Source organism: Ursus maritimus, unplaced genomic scaffold (genome assembly GCF_017311325.1).
Source record: "Ursus maritimus isolate PB19 unplaced genomic scaffold, ASM1731132v1 scaffold_14, whole genome shotgun sequence".
Taxonomy (NCBI): domain Eukaryota; kingdom Metazoa; phylum Chordata; class Mammalia; order Carnivora; family Ursidae; genus Ursus; species Ursus maritimus.
In genome coordinates, this window is record NW_024423786.1 from 8,090,196 (window position 1) to 8,112,673 (window position 22,478).

The window sequence follows — 22,478 nt, forward strand, 5'->3', positions numbered from 1 at the left end:
AATAATCCTGAATTCATACGGTTGGTCATGAGAATTAAACAGTCAGCAGAGTGTCAGGGTTAAGAACTCAGGAGCTGCGGTCCAGAAAACCTGATGTGGAAGTCCGACTCTGACATTTAGTAAGGGTGAGATCTCGGGTGAACCTCAGAGCCTGCTTTTCTCAAGAGCAGGAGAACGTCATGACCCTATCAATCTCAGGGGGATTTTGTGATGACTTAGAAAGATAACATATGTAAAGTGCCAAACACAGAGTCTGGCTACATTGTTAAATTTTTTAAATGACCCTATATGTGTATATATGTGAATGATAGTTCTTCGAACCTACAAAATGAAAATTATTGCTTTTATTATAGGACCCTTTTTAAGAGGGCTGACTTTACCAGTTTGAAGACAAATCCTATTTGATTGCCAGATGTGTAGAGGGAAGAAAACGGTTTCCCTGAAACATTCTAAGTTCTCTTATCATGAAAAAGTACACGTTGGCTGGCTGGTAAGGGGGGGGAGAGGTTAAGGTTACTTTGCAAATCAAACCGCAGACTGAGACCTCATAACCATCTGTGCAATGGGTAGAGTGGAGGTCCCTGCCCTCCTGACACCCCCCCCACCCCGGTAGCTGTTAGCCAGAAGTGACTGGTTCCCTTACCAGGTAAACTGGACTTCGGTCGTTATCCATTGCAGGGATGCCGGTGAGGACCTCAGCCAGCACCTGGAGAGAACATGCAGTTAGCACTGTTCACACACTCATGCAAATTTCAAGCAGGAGATTCGGGCCAAGAGCAACGATTCTTCTTAGTAACAGAGGCTGAGCTCCAGGCCCGGCTCTGCCATTTGCCAGTACAGACACTTGCCCCAAATCAAGACATGGGAATATCACTTAATACCTCCTCCAACGAAACACATTACCCAGCTGCTCAAAAGTCTGAAGGAGTAGCAAGTTAGGGGGGTGGAAACCAAACGTGTGCATATTACCATCAGTTTTATGTGTATATGCATATCCATATAAATATATAATACGTATGTTTATATATGCACACTATATTTACATAAAATATAAATATGTGCATGTGTAAATATGTATATTTACATATATGTACTATATATTTATATTTAATGTGTATATACACATACACATTTTTCTATATATACATGTGTCTACACACACACACACACTGTATTTTAAAAATCATTTCATTTAAAACCCCATCAGAAATGGTAAGCAGGCGGGACGCCTGGGTGTCTCAGTTGGTTAAGCATCTGCCTTCAGCTTAGGTCATGATCCCAGGGTCCTGGGATCGAGTCCTGCATCGGGCTCCCTGGTCAGNNGGAAGCCCGCTTCTCCCTCTGCCTGCTGCTCCCCCTGCTTGTGCCCTTCTCTCTCTCTCTCTCTGACAAATAAATAAATAAATCTTTTAAAAAAGGAAAAAAAAAGAAAAAGAAATGTCAGGAAAAGGAGGAATCCATGTACGTAAGTCTATTCTACACAGAAAGTCTCAGCAACCTCTAAAGCCTGTTCATTAATTCACCCACTCACAGAAGGAGCACAGCCCTGCACCAGTGTGAGACACCACAACACTGACAAACCATGAGATGTGTCTTAATAAAGGGGAAACCTGCTTTGAACAGAAATTCTCAGCAGAGCAAGGTAGTTAAGAGCTCTACAGTCAGCCCTGCCTGGGTTCAAATTCTCTCTTCCTTAATCACTAAGTGACTAAAATCAGAGCCTGCATCCTTACCTGGTAAATGGTGATCTGCTGGTTGTGAATATAAGGGAGTGAGTACCCCACCCTTAGTTTCAAATCTCTGTCCCACAACCTCCCTTGAAGCAAGTCAGAATACAGTCACATTGACTGCCAAGAAATCCTCCACCCCCAGGGGAAGGGCCTGCGGGTTAATTACAGACCCGCAGTGGCCAGGAGGGGGCAGCAGAGGGCACCCCGCAGCAAGTGGATGGGAGCAAGCTGAAAAGGTATTCCCAACCAGCTCCTGCCAGGAAGGGAGGGAGGAACGAGGGGAAATGAATAAACAGACATTCCCTCTACCCCTTCCACAGGCAGGCTCTGTGCTGAACATTTTAGAGAGGTCATTTAGTGCTTGGGGGGGGGGAGGGCGGAGAACAAAAAAACAAAAAGAAACCCCACTGAAGGACGCCTGGGTGGCTCAGTCGGTTAAGCATCTGCCTTCAGCTCAGGTCATGGGATCGAGTCCTGCATCAGACTCCTTGCTCAGCAGGGAGCCTGCTTCTCCCTCTGCTTGTGCACGCACTCTCATTCGCTCTCGCTGACAAATAAATAAATAAAATCTTTAAAAAAAAAAAAAACCCCACTGAGAAATGCAGTGTTCCCAACAGGCGGAATCAGAGTTCAAAATCATACTGTCAGTTAGTGGCAGAGCTGAGAAAGAGTGAAGGGAGCCAGTGGTCACGGAACCAATAAATTAGTTTAAAAAATTGTTACGTCAAGAGCTGAGTTAAAAAGTCAAGGGTAAGGGGAGACTGGATGGCTCAGTCGGTTGAGCGTCCCACTGGATTGCGGCTCAGGTCATAGTCTCAGGGTCATGTGATGCAGCCTCGCATGGGGCTCAGGGCTCAGCACTCAGCACAGAGTCTGCTTGGGATTCTCTCTCTCTCTCCCTCTGGCCCTACCCCCACCCACGCACGCTCCCTCTCTCTCTCTCTCTCTCTCTATCTCCCTCTAAAATAAATAAATAAAATCTTAAAAAAAAAAAAAAAAGGCAGGCACCTGGGTGCCTGGGTGTCAGTTAAGCTTCAGATTCTTGGTTTCAGCTCAGATCATGATCTCTCACTCGAGATATCGAGCCTGGGGCTGGGCTCTGCACTGAGCCTGGAGCCTGCTTAAGATTCTCTCTCTCTTGGGGCACCTGGGTGGCACAGCGGTTAAGCGCCTGCCTTCGGCTCAGGGCGTGATCCCAGGGTCCTGGGATCGAGTCCCGCATCAGGCTCCTCCGCTGGGAGCCTGCTTCTTCCTCTCCCGCTCCCCCTGCTTGTGTTCCCTCTCTCGCTGGCTGTCTCTATCTCTGTCAAATAAATAAATAAAATCTTTAAAAAAAAAAAAAAAGATTCTCTCTCTCCTCTCCTCTGCTCTTCCCCTCTGTGCACTCACACTCTCTCTCTTTCAAAAAAAAAGCCAGGGGGAAAACAAAACTCAGGAGGGAGGGTGTGAAGGTAGGAATACTAGCCACCACAACAATAATCATCTTGGTAAGTGAAGGGTATTCTGCTAACTACATTATCTTATTAATCTCCATATCTGTCACTATCCCATTTTACAGAGGACAAAACAGGCCCAGAGTGACAGGTGAGGCCCCCGAGGTCATGCAGCTGAAAGTAACTAAGCTGGGACTCAAACCCACACAGGGTTCAGTCCTGCTGGTTTTTACAGGAGCAGGAGCCTGGGCTAGCCCCACTGAGCTTCACGGAGCCACTCACAGTGGAGCTGATGGGGGCAAGGACACCAGAAGAGCCCGCGGGAGACAGAAGGAAGTAGAATCCGGCATCTGGAGGTCAGGATCGGAGCAGAAGGTGGCTCGGGAGGTCACTAGTGGGAGAGGTGGACGGACAAGAGACGGGTCAGAGAGAGAGGATGCACAGAGTTCAAGGCTAGAGAGGAAGAGAGAGGGCATGGTCCAAGAGGCAGCTGTTTGCTCTTGGCAAAGGCCAGCCAGAAACTGTCACTTTTCACAGGCAGCATTTCCCAGACTGGGTTCCATGGGACACTGGTGCAAAGAGAGACTGAGGAAATGAGGTTCCACAGTCAAATGAATTTGGGAAATGCTGCTTACCATCTTCCCAGCCGTGGTGAATTCACAATTAAATTAGATTAAAGGCTCATTACCATATTAAAGTCTCTGATTAATTTTGTGGTAAAGAAATCTGCTTGACCCTGCTTAACCCAGCATTGGTCATACCTGTTTGGCCACAAAATCCTTTAAACACATCAAACCTACAGAGACCTCAAGGCTGTTCCATAGAAATCTACTTTGGAGACTGCTCTACTCAGATCATGAGCTCCTGGGGGAAGGACTGTGTTTTAGCCACATCGATATTCCAAGTGCCTGGCATACGGTGGTGACAGGACACAGGACAGTGGTGGTGAGGACACAGGGAGGGCGGGGACACAGGTGGATCCTGAACGGAGGGCTGGCTGTTGAATGGATGGATACTGGATGAATAGTTCAGTGGATGACTGGACAGATGGATGGACAAAAACGAACAGACAACTGGATAGAGGAGTAGATGGCTGGCTGGGAAACAGAGAAGGAAGGAGTCTCACAGAAGCTGGACACTCACGAGTAGCTATATTTCAAGGGCTGGCAAACTTTTTCTGTAACAGGCCAGACAGTAAATATTTTAGGCTTTGTGGGCCACAAACCAAGTCTCTGTCATATATTCTTTTTTTTTTTTTTTTAAGATTTCATTTATTTGAGAGAGAGAACATGACCACAAGCAGGGGGAGTGGCAAGCAGAGGGAGAGGGAGAAGCAGGTTCCCCGCCAAGCAGGGAGCCCAACGAGGGCCTCAATCCCAGGACCCTGAGATCATGACCTGAGCCAAAGTCAGACGCTTAACCGACTGAGCCACCCAGGCGCCCCACATATTCTTTTTTTATTAGCAGTATTATTATATCTTTTATAAATATAAAAACTATTCTTAGTTATAGGCTGTACAAAATATGCCCCAGGCCATAGTTGGCCAACCCTTACTGTACTTCGATGGAATCTATCTAGGGGCCTCTATTATATCCTCTGCTTACAAAGCAGCTGTGGGAAGGACAACTGAGGGCAGGCCCAAGGCCAAGCAGAGAGAAGGAAGCTCTTACTATTCCACAGCTGAAGATGTCCACTCGTTTTGTCAGCTGCCCCACCCTGATGAAATCTTCCGGCAGATACGCAGCTGAGGCCTGGAAAAGGTGAGTCTTCATCATGGTATATTTTGACCTTTTGTTGTCTGGACACAGGTGAGCCATTGGATGAGCCAGCCTGGGGGTGAAGTTTTGGTCTAGCAAAACGTTGGAGCTGTGGAAAAGGAAGCAGAGAGAACTTTCTCGCTTTGAGCTGGACAAGAAGGGGTTGCCGTAGAGAGAGACCCTTTCGGAAAACAACTTCACAATAAGCAGCATTGGCCCCTGCGAGTTAAGGGTCACTTTAGACCCCCCATCTGGGTTTTCTGAGCCAGTCCTGGTGAGGGAAGGGAGTGGGAACCCCCTCCCACCAGCAAAGGAGGATGGAGATAAGATTAGCTGTGCTGCCGCGGGAATGGCATTTGGGGTGGCCAAAAAGGTGCGGCCTTCCTGGCCCTCACGGATGTCAAACCCTCATCGACCTCAGCTTGCCAAGACTGTGGGCTCTGCAGGCTTGGGCCCTTCTGAAACTGTTCTGACCCCAAGCTCTGGCCTGCCTGACTCAAGTCCTTTATGACCAGTCCTGCCCAGATCATGGGGTATAGGAAGAAGAATAAAAACATTCTTGGACCTAGGCATCTAACCTGTGGGAGTCAACACTCTCAGAAAGTACTCCAAGGGAAAAAACAAACAACAAACAAGAAAACAACTAAGTTACATGTGTAAAAATCATCAAACTAACCCTAAATAGTCATTTAAAAAACAGACATCGGGGCGCCTGAGTGGCGCAATTGGTTAAGCATCCCACTCTTGGTTTAGGCTCAGGTCATGATCTCAGGGTCGTGGGATCGAGCCCCGCATTGGGCTCCAAGCTCAGTGCGGAGCCTGCTTGGGATTCTCTCTCCCTCTCCCTCTGCCCCTCCCCCCCACCAAATAAATAAATCTTAAAAAAAAAAAGCCAGACATTAATTTCAATGTCCACTATTAAGAGTGGTAAAGTAAATTATGGGCCAATCCCTTCAATGGAAAACTAAAAAGTCACTAAAAATGATGGCATGCAACATGAGGAAATATGCTCCCTTAGGGTAAGACTTCTGTGTGGTGGGGGCTGAAGAAATGGAGGCCAGCCGATGAGTCAGGGCACGAGGGCCAGAATGACCTCTGAACCTTTCATTTCCTTTATTGCTCTTACAATTGTGCAATCAGACAAAAATCAGGGAGGAAAAATGAGGACAAGGCTTCCACTTGTCAAATAGAGAACTTTGAGGCAGTATGAGTTGTATGGTTTCGAGGTCATTTTGCCAGATTTTCTGGTATCTTCTGGAATCTCTCCCCATGCTGCCAGTCCCCAGACAGGACCCTTGTTCTTGGGCTAAGAACGGTGCTAAGATGCTGGGTTGCATGCCTACCCTGCAGGAAACTTCCCTGACATGAGTTGCTTTTACCAACAAATACATAAGCAGGGGGTGGGTTTCCAGGAAGACCTTGAGCAAGGAGCTCAAAATTCTAGGGGGCTTGGCCTAAAGCTCAAGGATCAGGTCCAGACCAGCTGCTGCACTGAAGTAAAGGGCATCAGGGGTGTCGGGTGTTCGCTGCGAAAGCACCAGGTCAAAAGGACAAGCATGGTGACAGATGGGCAGTGTGTAGGGACAGCAGAAACCCTGATTTCTGAGGGAATAACAAAGAAAGAAAGAAGAGACCCAAGGGAGGCGAGGTGGGGAGAGCGATCCAAAGAAAGGAGAGACCAAGGGAGAGGAAGGGGCGCAGGAATGCGTGCAGCTCGCCCCGCAGCGCAGGCCCTCAGCAGAGTCCAGCCCACCCCCTCACCTCTTGACATTGCCATGGACGATCTGCAAGCCGTGCAGGTGCTCCACAGCACGAAGCAGCCCAGAGCAGATGCTGGCGCGCTGTGGCCAGAGGAGGGGGTCTGCGCCTCCCTGCGGAAAAGAGAACAGGGCGGCGGGGGAGGGGAGAAACAGTCACACCTATGCGTTTTTAAAGTCCCAATGAGCTTCTGTCTCCCTCCGGCCTTCACATCCTCTGTAACAGGGCTTGACCAGCAGGGTGTACTGGCAGGGTACCAGTTCTGACATCAGAAGATCTAGCTGTAAATCCCAGCTCAGACACGCACTAGCTGTGTGACTCTGGGAAAGACACTCGATGTCTCTGAGCCTCGGTTTCTTCTTCAGTTATAAAATGGAAATGTTAACCCCTATGCTTCTCTAGGATTGCTCTAAGGACTCAGAGGAGGATATGGCAGGGAGGATATGGCATATGAGTGTACGGTATGCCCCTCACAGTGCCTGCCACACAGTAGGTGCTCAATAGCCTGCAGCTGTTTTTATCGTGACTATACAGTGGCAGGTCTGGAATTTCCCTCTAGAAGGGACGCCTGGGAGAGGGGCTAAGGAGCTTGTGTCAGGACACCAAGCACATGGGCCTTATGCCAATTTTCTGTGTATTTGGGGAGACTTCACAGGGGCTGAGGGTGATTGTAGGGTGAGCTAAAGCCCCCACCATCCCCCAGGCGCTGCCACTCTTGTTCTAAGACGGAAACTCCAGGCTCAATCACTACTTATTTTTCAAGTCCCGTCGTAGGTCCCACATCCTCTAAGAACTAGCCTTGCTGACAGATTCCTTCTCAAAAAGTCTGAAATCTACAGCCACATGAACCCTGTTTAAATTCCAGCCCTGACACCTGTCAGCTGTGTTCCTTTGGGCAGGTCACTTTGCCTCTCTGTGCCAGAGACTCCTCTTTTGGAAAACGGGACATGTGTAAAGCCTTTATTGTGGTATCTCGAACACAGCAAGAGCTCAACAAACCTAACAATCATTATACCATGAATAACTGCTTTGTCTGGTCTCTATTAAGAGAAGCACTAATTCCCTTGTGGAATAAATCTTTCCCCCTATTTGAGGATTTTATGGGAAGGAGGTTTTTTGTTTTTACAATTGTAATTTTAGTACGTATTATGATGTTCCCATGCTATAATATGTGAAAGGTACTAAAGGGTATATAGTAAAAGTTCCTCTCCTGTCCCATGCCCCAGCTACCTAGCTCACTTCCTCAGAGGCACCCAAAGCACCAGTTTTCTGTATCTTTCCAGAGATAGCCCATAAAGACACAAGCAAATAGATATGTAACAGAATAGCATTTTTAACAAATAAAAATTTGCTTCCACTTCTCCATACTCTGTATCTCTGAATTACTTTTCTTGTCCTATTGCATTAACTAGCACCCCCAGAACAATGTTAAATAAAATTAGTACTGTGGGATACCTTTGTCCTGCTCTTGAAATGCCTCTTGTCAAATAACTTTTTTATAGGTTTACCTGAAGATGTTTAGCCCGATCTCATCTATCCCAACCTAACTTCTCTCTGGACGGCCCCTCTCCCTTCTGGAAGTCCCTCAACCTTGAGTCCCTATCTGGATGCTACCTGGTCCTGTTCTCTGACCATGACCCAGCCCCTTACCTGAGCCTGGAGTCTGTCCTGTAAAGAACCATTTGCCATGTATGGGTAGATCAAGCTGTAAAACTGATTTCCAGGGCAGAAGCCCAGCAGAGGTAAGACGTTGGGGTGGCGGCATCTGAAATCAGGTATTAGTGCAGAGGTGAGGAGTCAGACAGAAAGAATAAACAAAGACTGCTCCATTTCCTCACCTCCCACTCCTCTTCTGCCCCCTCTACCCCAGTGAGGCCACCAGTGACTTCCCAGCTCTCTTCCCAGCACCAGGGTACAGAGATGAAAACAGCCTGCCCTCAACAAGCCTGAAGTCAAGGAGCTCCAACTTACCCTAACTCACTGCTCTGCAGCACATAACACCTTAACCACCCCAGAGGCTTCTGGAAATAGAGGCTTAGAGGTTAAGGAACTTGCTCACGGTCATGACCAGCAAGCAAGGAAGGATCAGAACGCAGGTCTATTGGACTCCCAGGACTGGGTTCTTCCCTGAACTCCTCTTCTGCTGGGTTCTGAGTCACTGTTCCCTCCCTACTCTCTTCCTACCTCTGACTGCTCTTTCTTGGCTTTTTTCACCAAGACCCTCCTCCTTTGCCTTCCTCTGAAACCTAAGTATCCCCGGCTCAGCTTATCATCTTGTTTTATCAGCTATGTCTCCAGGTATCTCCCACCTCTATGGGGAATGCCCCCAAATCTCGCATTGCAGCCCCTTCCTAAGCTCTAGACCGGAACATCTGCTTGCATCCTGCTGCTCCAGGAGAACACCCTAGACTCAGCAAGTCCCAACCCTGCTTCTGTGCCCAGTTACTACCTCAACAAAGGGCACCTGTGCAGTCTCCCTGCAGTCTCCTGGAAACCTCCTTACCTCCCCATCTAATTAGTCAGCATTCACCGTCATAAAGAGCTTCCCAACTGTCCCCTTCATTCCCCCCTCCTCTGCCTTGAGTCACACCCTGATGGATGCTCCACAAGACTGTTGAAATGGCCTCCTGCCCAGTCCCTCCTGCCCTCCTCCACTGCCCCCAGGCCATCCTACTGCACTTCTCACACTCAGGAGAGCCATTTACACTCAATCCCTTCTGGACCATAACCATTCCCAAGGCAGGGGCTCTGTATTCTTCCTAGAGCCAAAAAAGACCTTGGCAACTCACTCACATTTGCCCAATCAATGAATGGGGGTGTCTGCCGACTCCCGGAAGGCCCTTTGCCAAAATGGAAAGGGAAATTACACTTTCATTTTTTATTAAATATATGTGTTTATTCATGCACAGGTATGAATAGAGAAAAGATTAAAGAAAATATATCAAAATACTAACACAGGAGTAGTTACTTATGGGTGCTATAGAAAACAGGTGATTTCTACTTTCTTATTTATGATTTTCTTTATTTCTTAAGATACTCCACAATAATCATGCATTTGTCGCCCGAGGCTGCATGCTGGCAGAGTAAACCCAGAGAGCGACTTGCCAAGGTTGAATGACAGCTGGCGTCCAACGCCTGACAGGTGCCCAATACGCCTTTGTTAAATTCATCAGTCAGTCACAGCAGAGCCAGAACAAGTCTCCCCAGGTCCTTCCCGTTCTCTTTCCCAGTCCCCCGCCAGCTCTGGCACAGGCAGGCTCACTTCCCTTCTCAGCCTCTGTTTCCCCATCTGTAAAATGAGCAGGTTTGAAGATGACTTTTGAAGGTCTTTATTGCTCAGGACTTTATGGCTCAAAATTTCTCTGTCGGGGTGCCTGGGTGGCGAAGTGAGTTGAATGTCAGACTCTAGGTTTCGGCTCGGGTAGTGATCTCACTCAGCGCAGAGTCGGCTTGGGACTCTCTCTCCCTCTTCCTCCACTCTCTCTCCCTCCCCCTCCTCTCTCTCTCTCAAAATAAATAAATAAATCTTTTTAAAAATTTCTCTGCAAAGAGCTAGCTAGTAAATATTTTAGACTTTGTGGGCCAGTACAGTCTCTGCTGTGACCACTCAACCGTACACTTCTCACGAGAACAGCCGTAGAGAAGACAGAATTAAGTGAGTGTGGCTGTATTCCAATAAAACTTTATTATGCACACCGAAATCTGAATTTCGTATACTTTTCACGTATCATGAAATGTTCTTCCTCTTGTGATTACCATGGAGAACCCATGCTTGGCCATCAGACCACACACACAGCACGGCCAGATCTCGCCCGCGGGCACCACTGGCCAACTTCTGCTCCGGAGCAATACTGCTTGAAGATGGATTTGCCATTAGAGTGAAAAACAGTAAGTCTCTGTTCATCTCAAATAAATAGGATAGAAACAGATTCCTTCCACCCTGGAAGGAAGGAGCTGGGCCAAAAGAGCAAAAGTTCTTTGATAGTTCTAATCTATGCATGTAGTTGCTTCGTAGAAAACGCATAGAGTATGAAGCCAGACCAACCTAGGTTCAAATTCCAGCTCCGCCACTTACTGGCTGTGCGATCTTGGACAAGACACTTAACCCTTCTGAGCCTCAATTTGCCCATGTGCAACATAATGCTGGTAACAGGAGCTATGTGACAAGTTTCTTGTGAGGATTGAATGAAAATGTTTACATAGGGAGCACAGACATGCCTGGCACACCGGAAGCACTACATATAGGTTAGCTGTCATCGTTATTGAGCAAAGTATTTTCCAAAGGGGAGGCTTACCTATGACAAATTTGTACCTCCGCCTGGAAGAACTTTTCAACTGATCCTGGACCTGAGTAGGCCACCTGTGGGAAAAGACAATGAAACATGAAAATCCAGCCTCACCCATACAGCTTCCACTCCTTACTAGAAACCAAGAAGTGCTCGCCTCTCTGAGCTTCTTGAAGACGAATGGCGTGCCATGCCTTTGCCCTTTGTAGATGTCAGCAAAGGCCCCCTCACTGATTTTGTGGTTTTGGTTGAAGTTATCAGTTGCCTGGACCACATCTGCCTCGCTCCAGAAAAGGCTGTCTTCAGCCCGGCTCACAAGTGTTTCCTGCTGTGGAATGGAGGTGCTAAAGTCCTGGGAAAGGAGAGAGAAGAGTTGGAGATCAATATGGAACTAACACGGAAAATATTTTTTCCTACTCCCTCAGGGAACCTTAGATCAAAGCTGAAGGGTGGAGGAGTTCATCTTGTCCAGTGAGGAGAAGTAGTCCTTTTTAGGACGTGGCTAGGGCCAGCTCAAATCCCAGCTCTGCCTCTAACTGGCTCTGTGACCTTGGGTAAGTAACTTAACCTCTCTGAGCCTTAATTTCCTCAGCAGCAAAAATGAAGATTTAGCAAGAGTACTCTGGAGGGTAATCCTGAAGATTAACTAAAATGTGAATATTCCTGGCACATGGCTGGGATTTTTTTTCTGCCTTTTTCGCTAGTTTACAAAAGTGAGAACCAAGGAAGTCAGAGAGCTAAGGTGAGGTCACACATCTGGTCAAATGCTGAATTGGTGCCCCTGGTCCTATACATGGTAAACACGCTGGGAATTAGGATCGAGGTTCACATAACCAAACGCAATTCTGTGTGAGCCTATGAAAAGCAGCTCTGCTTCAGTCACGTGCCTTCTTAAAAATAGGTGCACAGAAGTTTAACTTTTTTTAAAGCTATCTATGCTCTTACAGACAGTTTTAGAAAATTAGAGGGAAAAAGAAACATCCACGATCCCATTATCCACTGAACTGCTATTAAAGTTTAAAGTATTTCTTGTAAATTAGATACATGGGATTTATTTTTAAAATTGGGATCATGCCATACACATAGTTTTGACTTCTGGTGTTTTTACTTAACATTATACCGTGATCATTCTACCAATTATTAAATTGTCTTTGAAAATTATTAATTATTTAAAAAAAACCCACAACAAACCATGCTTAAGTGCCCATCTCCTTTATAGAACAGTCTTATTAACCAGACCCATGTAGCATTGGCTTTTCCACCAGGCACCCTGCCCAGCACACTTTTAGAGGCCCACAAAAACGTTTTGATTTCTTTTAAAACCAGAAGAACAAGAATGAACTTTTAGAATCACAGAAAATGTTTTTATTTTTAATCCAGCTTGGATTAGGTTCATCTTTGTGCCAATTGTAAAATAGAATCTTTGATTTTTTTTTTTAATGAAGGAAAGAAAAGGCCCACAAAAGCAAAAGTGCCTAAGACCCAAAAGTCATATGTGGCCCTGGACCCAAGTCATTGAAAATTCAGGATAACTCGGACATGTATCAGGTGGACAAAAGCTTAGAAGAGAGGTGGCTTGTAAGCAAACGACTTAGTATAAATGTAACCAATATATTTTGGGGGGAGAAAGATGCCATGTATCAGCTCTCTCTTTTTTTTTTTTTTTAAGATTTTATTTATTTATTTGACAGCCAGCGAGAGAGGGAACACAAGCAGACGGAGTGGGAGAGGAAGAAGCAGGCTCCCAGTGGAGCAGGGAGCCCGATGTGGGGCTCAATCCCAGGACTCTGGGATCATGCCCTGAGCCGAAGGCAGACGCACTTAATGACTGAGCCACCCAGGTGCCCTTCAGCTCTCATTTAAGCACAAAGAATGGAAAAGCTCATTAAAACATGTATTCATGCAAAATGCACCCTCTCCAGTCCCCCCAACCCCAGGCCCCCAGGCCCCAGCCACACTGACAGCCTGCATTTAGTCTTAGAAGCTTGGAGTAATTCCACGAGTCTCTTTTCTCCCTATCCCCCTAACCCCAAGCCCCCACACTGGTCCCAATACATTACTTTTTTTTTTTCCAAGTTCATTCATCTCTATACCCAACAGACCCAACGTAGGGCTCGAACTCATGACCCCGAGATCAAGAGCTGCAAGCTCTAATGACGGAGCCAGGCAGGAGCCCCAGTACACCGCATTTTTGAGCAAGGGCCATAAGCTAGGGGTGGGGGTGTGGGTGGGAGATTTACCTTTGAATCAGATGAAACAGGAAAGTTGGTTTTTAAGGAATGAGGGGCATCTGTGGAAGGAGGCGAGACGTTGGCTCTTGCTGGAGCAGGTCCTGGGAAGGAGGGACCATGGGTCTGGCTGTGCCCTGAAAAGGAGGAAGACAGGAGGGGTTCTCAACCAGGTCCCACACCACTTTCTCTTTCATTCCACAAACACTTTTTGTCACTAATGACATCTGCTATTTCCTGACACCCCCAGGTGCCAGCCTACACGCTCCTCACCAGCTACGTCAGTGAAGCTCTGCGACGGCCCCATGGGTTGGTTCTATATACGATTCCCATTGCACAGGGAGAGAAATGGAGGCATTGGAGGTGGCTACTGGCCCAGGGCCACACTGCCAGTAAGTGGCAGAGCCAGGCTTCAGATGGAGATCCTGTGACTTCCAAGCCCTACGCAGGCCCACCTCCCTCACAAGGAGCAATGAAGGACACAGAGGTGATGAGCTATGGAGCCCACCTTCCAGAAAACTCCATTGCAGCAGCAATGGCAATAACCAGGCTCCAAGGACAAAGGCAGCAGAGAGTTCACCAAGGCAGGTTGGAAGGCCAAGGAGGGTTTCACAGAGGATTTCAAAAAGTGGGTAGAGGGCACTGAGGGAGAGGGACAGGCTGTGTGGAGGTATGAGAGCAGGTGAGCCCGGGCATGCTGAAAGCACTCCAGGCACACTTAGCTAGCAAACACTGATGTCAAACGAGGCACTGCTCTAAATGAGTCACTTTCTTTTTTTTTTTTTTTTTTAAAGATTTTATTTATTTATTCGACAGAGATAGAGACAGCCAGCGAGAGAGGGAACACAAGCAGGGGGAGTGGGAGAGGAAGAAGCAGGCTCATAGCAGAAGAGCCTGATGTGGGGCTCGATCCCAGATCGCCGGGATCACGCCCTGAGCCGAAGGCAGACGCCCAACCGCTGTGCCACCCAGGCGCCCCAATGAGTCACTTTCTTAAGTCACTTAACCCAAACGACAATCCTAGGAGATAGGTACCATTACCATGGCCTCTTTACAGATGGTGAAACTGAGGCAGAGAGAGGTGAAGTAACCTTTCCAAGGGCACATAGCCAGTGGCTCTGGAGTCCATGCTCTTTTTTTTTTTTTCCTTAAGTGGGCTCCATGCAGAGCACCCAACGCAGGGCGTGGAGCCCAACGCAGGGCTTGAACTCACGGCACTGAGATCAAGACCTGAGCTGAGATCAAGACTTGGCCACTTAACCGACTGAGCCACCCAGGCGCCCCTGAAGTCCGTGCTCTTAATCCCTTAGTGAATGAAGAAAATTCAGAAGAGAGAAGGCTTGAAGAGTAGTTTGGGGTCCTGTAAAAGCCAGATTAAAGAGGTGACATTCCTTCATGGGGCACCAGAAAAAGATTAACCTGCACCCTACCAAGGCAGTCTAGAGTCGGGTGCATTACAGCGGGTGCAAGCCAGCGATGAGACGGATGAGCTGTGGTGGCCGATCCACACAGGAGCAGGCCTCGGCCAGAAGCCAGAAGCTTCAGCTGTCACCATCTGGAAACACCCAGGTGGCCCCATGGCTGGGATGGCCTCTGAGTAACGGGGCGCCGGGCATCCAAGGGAACCTGGCTTTGCCCCAAGGTTGCTGGCCCAATCCACCTGTTTCAGATATTTCTGGCTTATAACATCAGGAGATTAGTGATTAATATGGAACTTTGGCCATAAAAAAATTTTTAATTCAGAAGACTGAAAATAGCACCATGATAAAGCTAGAATCGGGCTTACTAAACTATTAAAACCCAGGCAGGTGATAAAATAAAGCTCACCTAATGCAGCCCAAGAGGAGGGATGCCCTAAGCCTTTCTCCCTGAGTCCACTGTTCTAGACCTCTAGACAGCTGACTGAGAGCCCCACCACTCTCTCAAACCTATCCACACATCTGCCCAGGCTTCCCAGGGGCTGCTCCCCCATGACTGAGTGTGGTGGGGAGAAGAAGGGGAGACCCAGGGCCCTGATCTCCCTAAAGACACCAGGTGAGCCTGCCTTAGACACTCCCACCCAACCTTCCCACCCTCTCTCCTTCTGCTAGGCCCTAAGCCTCCTCCAGCTTTACCCAGCTCCTTCCCCATTTTCTCTCAGGCCTTTGTTCCGTGAAAATCCTCCTGCTTCTCAGGTGACCTCGGCCAATACAGGCCTCTGCCGGTGGGCCCAGGGACCCTGCCTTGCAGAGAGGCTCCCTGCCACTGCTGTCTCTTAGCATGCCCTGCCTTCTCTTGGCCTCAGCTCAGTACCCGTGGCCTGGGTCCCCAAACAGTGGTCACGTTCATCCATCTCCTAACTGTTGGCTGTGTCTCTGTGCCACCACACTGTGAGTGACTTCATATTTTGCTTTCAATCCACGTTAATTCACACATTATGTATTTAGCCTTGAAATCCCCAGTTTTTTGTGCATGAGGTATACATCTTTTCCAACATCCATGCTCTCTCGTACCACGGGAGCCAGGCTCCATGCCCTGGGGACCACTGCTCCAGGCCGCTCCATTTCCCTCCTGCCTCCTCCCTCAAGTTCTGCCCTATCCTGGCCCAACCCAGAGCTGGCCTCGGGGCAGTGTTCTCACTGCACAGACGGTCCCTCACCCTCTCCATTTGCCCAGTGACTCGTAGGCCAGTGCTGGCCTCACATAAACCAAGACTCTCTGGTCTGGCTTGATGCCTGGGGTTCGCCTGAGGGCTGTCCTGGGCCTCCTGGGTTGGGAGGGTGGTCACCGAAGTCTGCTTTTGTGACATATGAGGGCTACTCGTTGAAGGAGTGCCTCTTTATCCCTGTGGTTCTGGGGGGAAAGGAATGGGATTTGAGCCAAGGCCGCAGAGCTAACAAATCAGATAAGAACTAGACTTGCTTTGTAAATGCTTGGTGGAAGTCCTGGGTCGGGGAAGACATTCATCCTCACACATGTCCTTTCCCAAGCACTCTCCCTCCACGTGCCAAACCTTTTACTAAAAAAACACTTCCTACGGAGATCTTTCTGGAACGCCTGCTTTCCCAAGCAGAATACACTGAATCCCGCGCTGCCGAGCTGCACAGCTGAAGGCGTGAGTAAAGCCCACTGGGGAGGTGCTGCACCTGCTTGGTGGTTTTCTGCATCCTGCCCCGGGGCCGCCCGCGAAGCTGCCGCTCCGCTTCTCCATCTCCTCTGTCGGTATCACAGAGAAATGGGCTCGAGTCCTGGCTCTCTCACTGCTAAGATTTGAACTTGGGTGACCTGTCCTCCATTTCTTTGAGCTGTCTCAAATGCATACAGAGCAATAAAAGCCCATTCCTTGTAGAGTTCTCGTCCAGACTAAATAAACGAAATGACAGTTACAAAGCATGAAGGGAGTCCCAAAGCTGGTAGAACTACACGCAGAATAAGAGATTCTGACAGCCCGACGGCCTCTCCCGGAGCTACGGCTCTGTGACGGTTACCTCGGCTACTAAAGCCCTCCTCTCTGAAGTCCGGCTGTGGGGATCTCCTTAATGAGCTGCTCACACATTTTCCTCCTCCCTGTCTCTTTCCCATTTCCTTCCCACCCACAAGAGAGTCACGACATGCAGGCGTTACCGTGTGGGTTCTGAGGCAACCGGCCTGTGCTGGATCCTGGTCCCACCGTGGGGTTTCTCAGCCGTGAGGTTATGCATCCTTCCCCCACTGTCCAGGGGGAGCAACGAGAGCCCCCATGTCCCTGGGTCGTCAGGGCAACACCATGGCGCAGAAGCTCCTACACACGGCAGGTCAAGTTGCCGCCACCTGTCTCTGTCCCCCCCACCCCCGCCCCCGGTCCAACCTCCGCATTTTCCACTCCAACAAGATAATCAGTCAGCTTGAACTCTGGGCCCCAGTGGAACCTTAGGGTTTTCCCAAGAGAAGACAGGGTTTGGGTTATTAGATTAAATTAATGATTGTTTCCAGTTTGGGCAAAGATAGACAACCAGCTTCCTTCCTCTGTCTGTAGACTGTGTTGCTGGGACACATGTGCTCCCAAGGGCCATTCAGGAAAGGGAACAGGGCAAAGCCCTCCCCAGAGGAGGCCGGTCTCTGTGGTAGGCTAGATAAGGAGAACCAGAAGCTGTGACCCCTATCACCTTCTCCATCTGGGCCAGTGTTCCCCTAGAATTTCCCTGCTTTATTAGGATTCTTCCCTTTGGCCATCGACCAGTGTCGCATTTGCTGTAGGACCACTTCCCCTTATCTTTAACTGCTGATCAAAGTTCTGCCGTTGTCTTGTTTGTTTTTATCTGTAGCTACAGTTAACAGTTCAGACTCCCGGGCCTAGAATTATATTCCCAGCTTCAGCCTATCTGGGGTGTCTGGAACACTGCTAATATTAACTAACATTTAATGAGCACCTAACGGTAGCAACACTGAGAAGTCTGATTCCTTACTACAACATGCTGACATAGGCTTTCATTAGCGTGCCTGCTTTTTTATTTTTTTTTTTAAGATTTTATTTATTCATTGAGAGAGAGAGTGCCCATGTGTGTGAGTGGGGAGAGGGCCAGAGGGAGAGGAAGAGAGACAATCTCAAGCAGACTCCACACCGAGTGCGGAGTCCGACGTGGGACTCGATCTCACCACCCCAAGATCACAACTCCCTGAAATCAAGTGTCAGTTGCTCAACCAACTGAGCTACCCAGGCACCCCTGTGCCTGCTTTTTTAGATAAAGAAACTGAGGAACAGAGAAGCTAAGTAATTCTCCTGCTAGAAACTGAAAGGTGGGATTCAAATACAGGTTTGTCTAATGCAAAAACCCAGGCACGCTCCTCTAGGCCAATGCTGACCCTGGCTTCAGGAACACCACCAATGAACTGAGATTTCTTGGGCTTGGGACCTTCAGCTCACCACTCGGGAGCCTACAGGAGGGCAGGAGGGAGGCCAGGCCCCCGGGGAGAGGTGGTAAGAATGGACCCGGGGGTGTGAATAGTGTGAATAATTGCCCCCCCTTCCCCTGCGCCCAACACCGCCCCAGGGAAGCCATCTACAGGCTGAGTCCTTCCATCATTTGGCACACTGTCCCTGAGCCCTTCCCTGGGCACAAGGGATGGAGACAGATCTGAAGTGGTCTGAAAGGCTCGGGGATAGCAGTGTGTGTGCTGTTAGGGACAGAGGCATTTAACCGCACTGCTCAGATGCTACTCCCTACTTGCGTGACCTTGAGCAAATCGCTTCTCCTTTCAGCACCTTAGGCGCTATAGAACAAAGCAGCAGATGTGTGCCCGGTAGAGGACAGGAAGGTGGGGAGGTGGGCAGGCAGCATCTGTCAGTGCCCCACTGCGCAGCTGAGAGGGCCAGACCCCAGCCCGGCTATGGGCCCGTGCAGAACAAACAGAGAGGACAGCAGTCCCAGCCTGGAGCCGGCAGCAGGACCAGCCCATGCTTGGGGCTCAGGAAACCACAGGGAAAATACCTGGGTCCCAGAGCGCATGACCTTAGCGGGCTGTGTAACCTCTCCATGCTTCGGTCTCCTCATCTGTAAAATGGGGATAATCGCCACACCTAACTTGTACAGCTGACTGAGGATTACATAAGGTGGCATCTCTGACGTGCTTAGAATGGTGTCTGGCACACAGACAGCCCTCAATTACACAGCTGTTTTCTTTCTATAAAAATGATAATATGTGGTATATATTCTGTTGGTATCTGACTTTTTCTTGGCTTTTTAAAATTCAATATATTGTGAGCATGTTTCCGTGCACATACACACAGCCGCGTCATTTTTAACGGTATTGTATTGTTCCGACTGCCCTGAATTTTACCAACCCCTTTGTCGTTTCCAATTTTTTTGCTACTATATGCTGAGCTGAATATGCTGATAGATAAAACATTTCCTTAAATACATTTCCTCTAAATTAAAAAAGTAAATTTAGAGACACCTGGGTGGCTCAGTCGGTTAAGTGTCTACCTTTGGCTCAGGTCACAATCCAGGGGTCCTGGGATGGAGCCCCACATCGGGCTCCTTGCTCAGCAGGGAGCCTGCTTCTCCCTCTGCCTTCTCCTTCCCCTGCTTGTGCTCTCTCTCTCTCTGACAAATAAATAAAATTTTTTAAAAAAATAAATTTAATTTAAAATACCTGGGCCTGGAAAGGCGGCTGGCCTCACGGACGGCCCCTTTTCCTGTTCATCTTCAGTGCTTCTTACAGAAGCTGCCAATGGCCTTCCTGGCTTCGCAGCATCCGGGAAGTCTAGCAAAGAAGACTTGATTTCAGGAACTGGTTTCCCTGAAACGAGGTAGAAAGAAAGAAAGTCACTATTACTCAGTGAAGTGGGGTAGCCATCAAGAGGCAGGGTGTACAAGTCAGAGACCTGGGCTCTATTCCTGGCTCCGCCTCGAATTCACTGTGGCCTCGTGAGTTCTTTCCCTCCTGGCCTCGGCCGCCCCATGTATGTAGTAGGGGGACAGGACAATATCCTGTGATCAGTCCAGCTCTGACATCGAGTCACACAAAACTGGCTTCCAATCCTACCAGCAGTGTGACCTTAGGCAAGACACTATCCTCTGAGCCCGTTTTCAGCTATAAACTGGAGAGGGTTGGGGCACCTGCATAGTTCAGTCGGTAAAGCGTCTGCCTTCAGCGTCCTGGGATCGAGTCCCACATTGGGCTCCCCGCTCAGCAGGGAGTCTTCTTCTCCCCCTCCCTCTGCCCCTTCCCCCCGTCCCCCCACTCATGCTCTCTCTCGCTCGCTCACTCACTCTTGCTCTCCCTATCTCAAATAAATAAATAAATAATCTTTAAAAAAATAAAACAAAACGGAGAGGGTAATAATGACAGTATCTGCGTGCCTACCTCCCGGGGCTATTAAGAGGAAGGTAATGGGAACATAGACGTGAAAGGGCTTTGTAGACTATACATGTCCCTGAACATGTGAGGAAGTTCAGATATTTACTCCACCAAGTCCCTAGTGGAGCCCCTAAATACAAAAGTCTGGCAGTCCTACAGCTTCCCCTTCTACAAGCACGGAATCACGTGCATCCTTCCGCATCTTACAGACGGGGACCCTGCAAAGAAGCCCCTATGCCAACTGAGTGCCCAGCGTGCCAGACCTAGCTGTGCGTCCTTCAAATCTCACAAGCTGCTTCCATCTCGTCCCCATTAGAAATGAGGAAACTGAGGCCTGAGCAGGTTAAGTGGTTTGCCAAAGATCACATGGCCCAGGCAGGCAGGACTGGCCGAAGAAGCCTGGGTGGAGGCTCCCTGGTTCTTGAGAGGAATCCCTTCCCCTTTACACCAAGGTGGGAAACCCCAAACGTGCCGTGAGGGCATATCTACACCAGCTCCCGACCAGCTTCTCGGAGCCTGTATGCACGCTGTGACACAGCTTCCTCTCGCCTCCTCCACCACTGTTCTGGAATCGGCTCCCCAGGCCGGCAGCCCCCTCCAGCTGGGGCAGCCCCCAGAGCCCTCCCCAGGCCACATCTCGCTAAAATACAAGTCTTGCCTTGTCACTTCCCTGTTTAAAGCCTTTATGACTTCCCACTGTCCAGGTGAATACACACTCTTCTCCCAAGTCCCTGTATCTCCCCATTACCTTCCAGACCAAACCCAAAGTCTACAGCCCTGCACTCAAGGCCCTTCACCCTCTGGTGGTCTGGGGCAGACCCATATTTGAAACCCGTATTTGAGAACCCCGGGGAAAGCCCCTGACTTGCTCGCACATATATCAGGTGGGGTGAGGACGAAACGTCTCCAGCCTTTGGGTGTCCCTCCAGTACCAATTCCACTGACAGGTAAACTGTGTCTCTCTCTCTAAACAAAACCGATTGTTACCAAGGGGCCAAGCTTTTCAAACCTAAGCTTTGCAACTAGAACAATAATGCCTAACAATGCATGGCACTATGCGTGTGTGGAACCAGACAGGCTGATTTTCACGACAATCTCTGGCGGCTAACAGAATTGTCTGTATTTTATTTTTAAGCACATTGAGGGTTAGATAGGTGAAATGATTTGTCCCCAAACAACTGATAAGATTCAAACCTAGGGCTGGTTTCACTGCCCCCGCTGGACTTGCTCAGCATAAGTAGACACCACTGTTGTGCCCCCCCAGCCCCCCAGTCCCCTCTGCAGCTGGCACCACCCCATGGCTGCCTGCACAAAGCAGGAGAAAAGGGTGGGAACATGGGAAGAAAGGCTACAGGGAATGCACAGAAGTAGTAAGGAGGCGGAGTGGTGGATGATGGGTGACCTTCTCCTTTCCCGACAATGACTTAACATTATTATCTCTTAAATAAAATTATCTTACGGAAGAAGTTAGCAGGGCCGCCCGGCGGGCTCAGTTGGTGGAGTGTGTGCCTCTTGATCTTGGGGTGGTGAGTTTGAGCCCCAAATTGGGTATAGAGCTTCCTTAAAAATAAAATCTTTTTTTTTAAGATTTTATTTATTTATTTATTTATTTGAGAGAAAGAGTGAGAGAGAGCGCACAAGCAGTGTGGTGGGGAGGGGCAGAGGGAGAAGCAGGCTCCCCACTGAGCAGGGAGTCTGATGCCGGGCTCAATCCCAGGACTCCAGGATGATGACCTGAGCCAAGGGCAGATGCCCAACCCACCGAGCCACCCAGGCACCCCTAAAAATAAAATCTTAAAAAAAAGAAGTAGCAGCACGGCTGAGCTGTTCAGAGTTCAGGCTCTGGGATGGAAACCAGCTCCCCCACCTCTCAGCTCTGTTGACCTCACACCCCTTTCGTGAGGACTAAGGGACACAATGTGTATGACCTGCTTAGCTCCAAACACGGAACTTCATGGTCGTGCTATTAGATTTTTTAAGTAATGGTTATCTCTTCAACAGCCCACATATTGAGTGTAAGGAGGGTAGGATGGGAGTCTTTCAGTTCTCATTTTACACAACTCTGAATCATTCACACTGTTTTCAAATTTTTTATTATATATGTTTTTTATTGTGGTAAAATACACATGACATAAAATTTACTGCCTATGCCATCTTTAAGTCCACGGTTCAGTGGCATTACGTCCATTCACACTGTTGTATAACCATCACCGCCATCCACCTCCTTTTCACTTTCCCAAACTGAGCTCTGTCCCCATTAAAAACCAACTTCCCGTCCCGTCCCCCACAGTCCCTGGCACCCACCATTCTACTTTCTGACTCTAGAAATGTGACCGCTCATTTAAGGTTTGTTTTATTTTTTAAGATTTTATTTATTTATTTGTCAGAGAGAGAGCACAAGCAGGAGGAGTAGCAGGCAGAGGGAGAAGCAGACTTCCTGTTGAGCAAGGAGCCCGGTCCGGGACT

General features: G+C 48.7%; 1 protein-coding gene across 1 annotated transcript in view; it reads right to left on the minus strand.

Moving 5' to 3' along the window:
- IRAK2 (interleukin 1 receptor associated kinase 2) overlaps window positions 1-22,478 on the minus strand; it is a 58,712-nt gene that overhangs the window by 13,433 nt on the left and 22,801 nt on the right. The window contains exons 3-10 of the mRNA XM_008697893.2: window positions 19,305-19,451; window positions 13,206-13,330; window positions 11,123-11,317; window positions 10,975-11,039; window positions 8,330-8,444; window positions 6,683-6,792; window positions 4,835-5,030; window positions 644-706 (exon numbers count right to left, since the gene is read on the minus strand). Coding sequence (XP_008696115.2) covers window positions 644-706; window positions 4,835-5,030; window positions 6,683-6,792; window positions 8,330-8,444; window positions 10,975-11,039; window positions 11,123-11,317; window positions 13,206-13,330; window positions 19,305-19,451 — 1,016 coding nt within the window. The remainder of the gene's footprint in view (window positions 1-643; window positions 707-4,834; window positions 5,031-6,682; window positions 6,793-8,329; window positions 8,445-10,974; window positions 11,040-11,122; window positions 11,318-13,205; window positions 13,331-19,304; window positions 19,452-22,478) is intronic.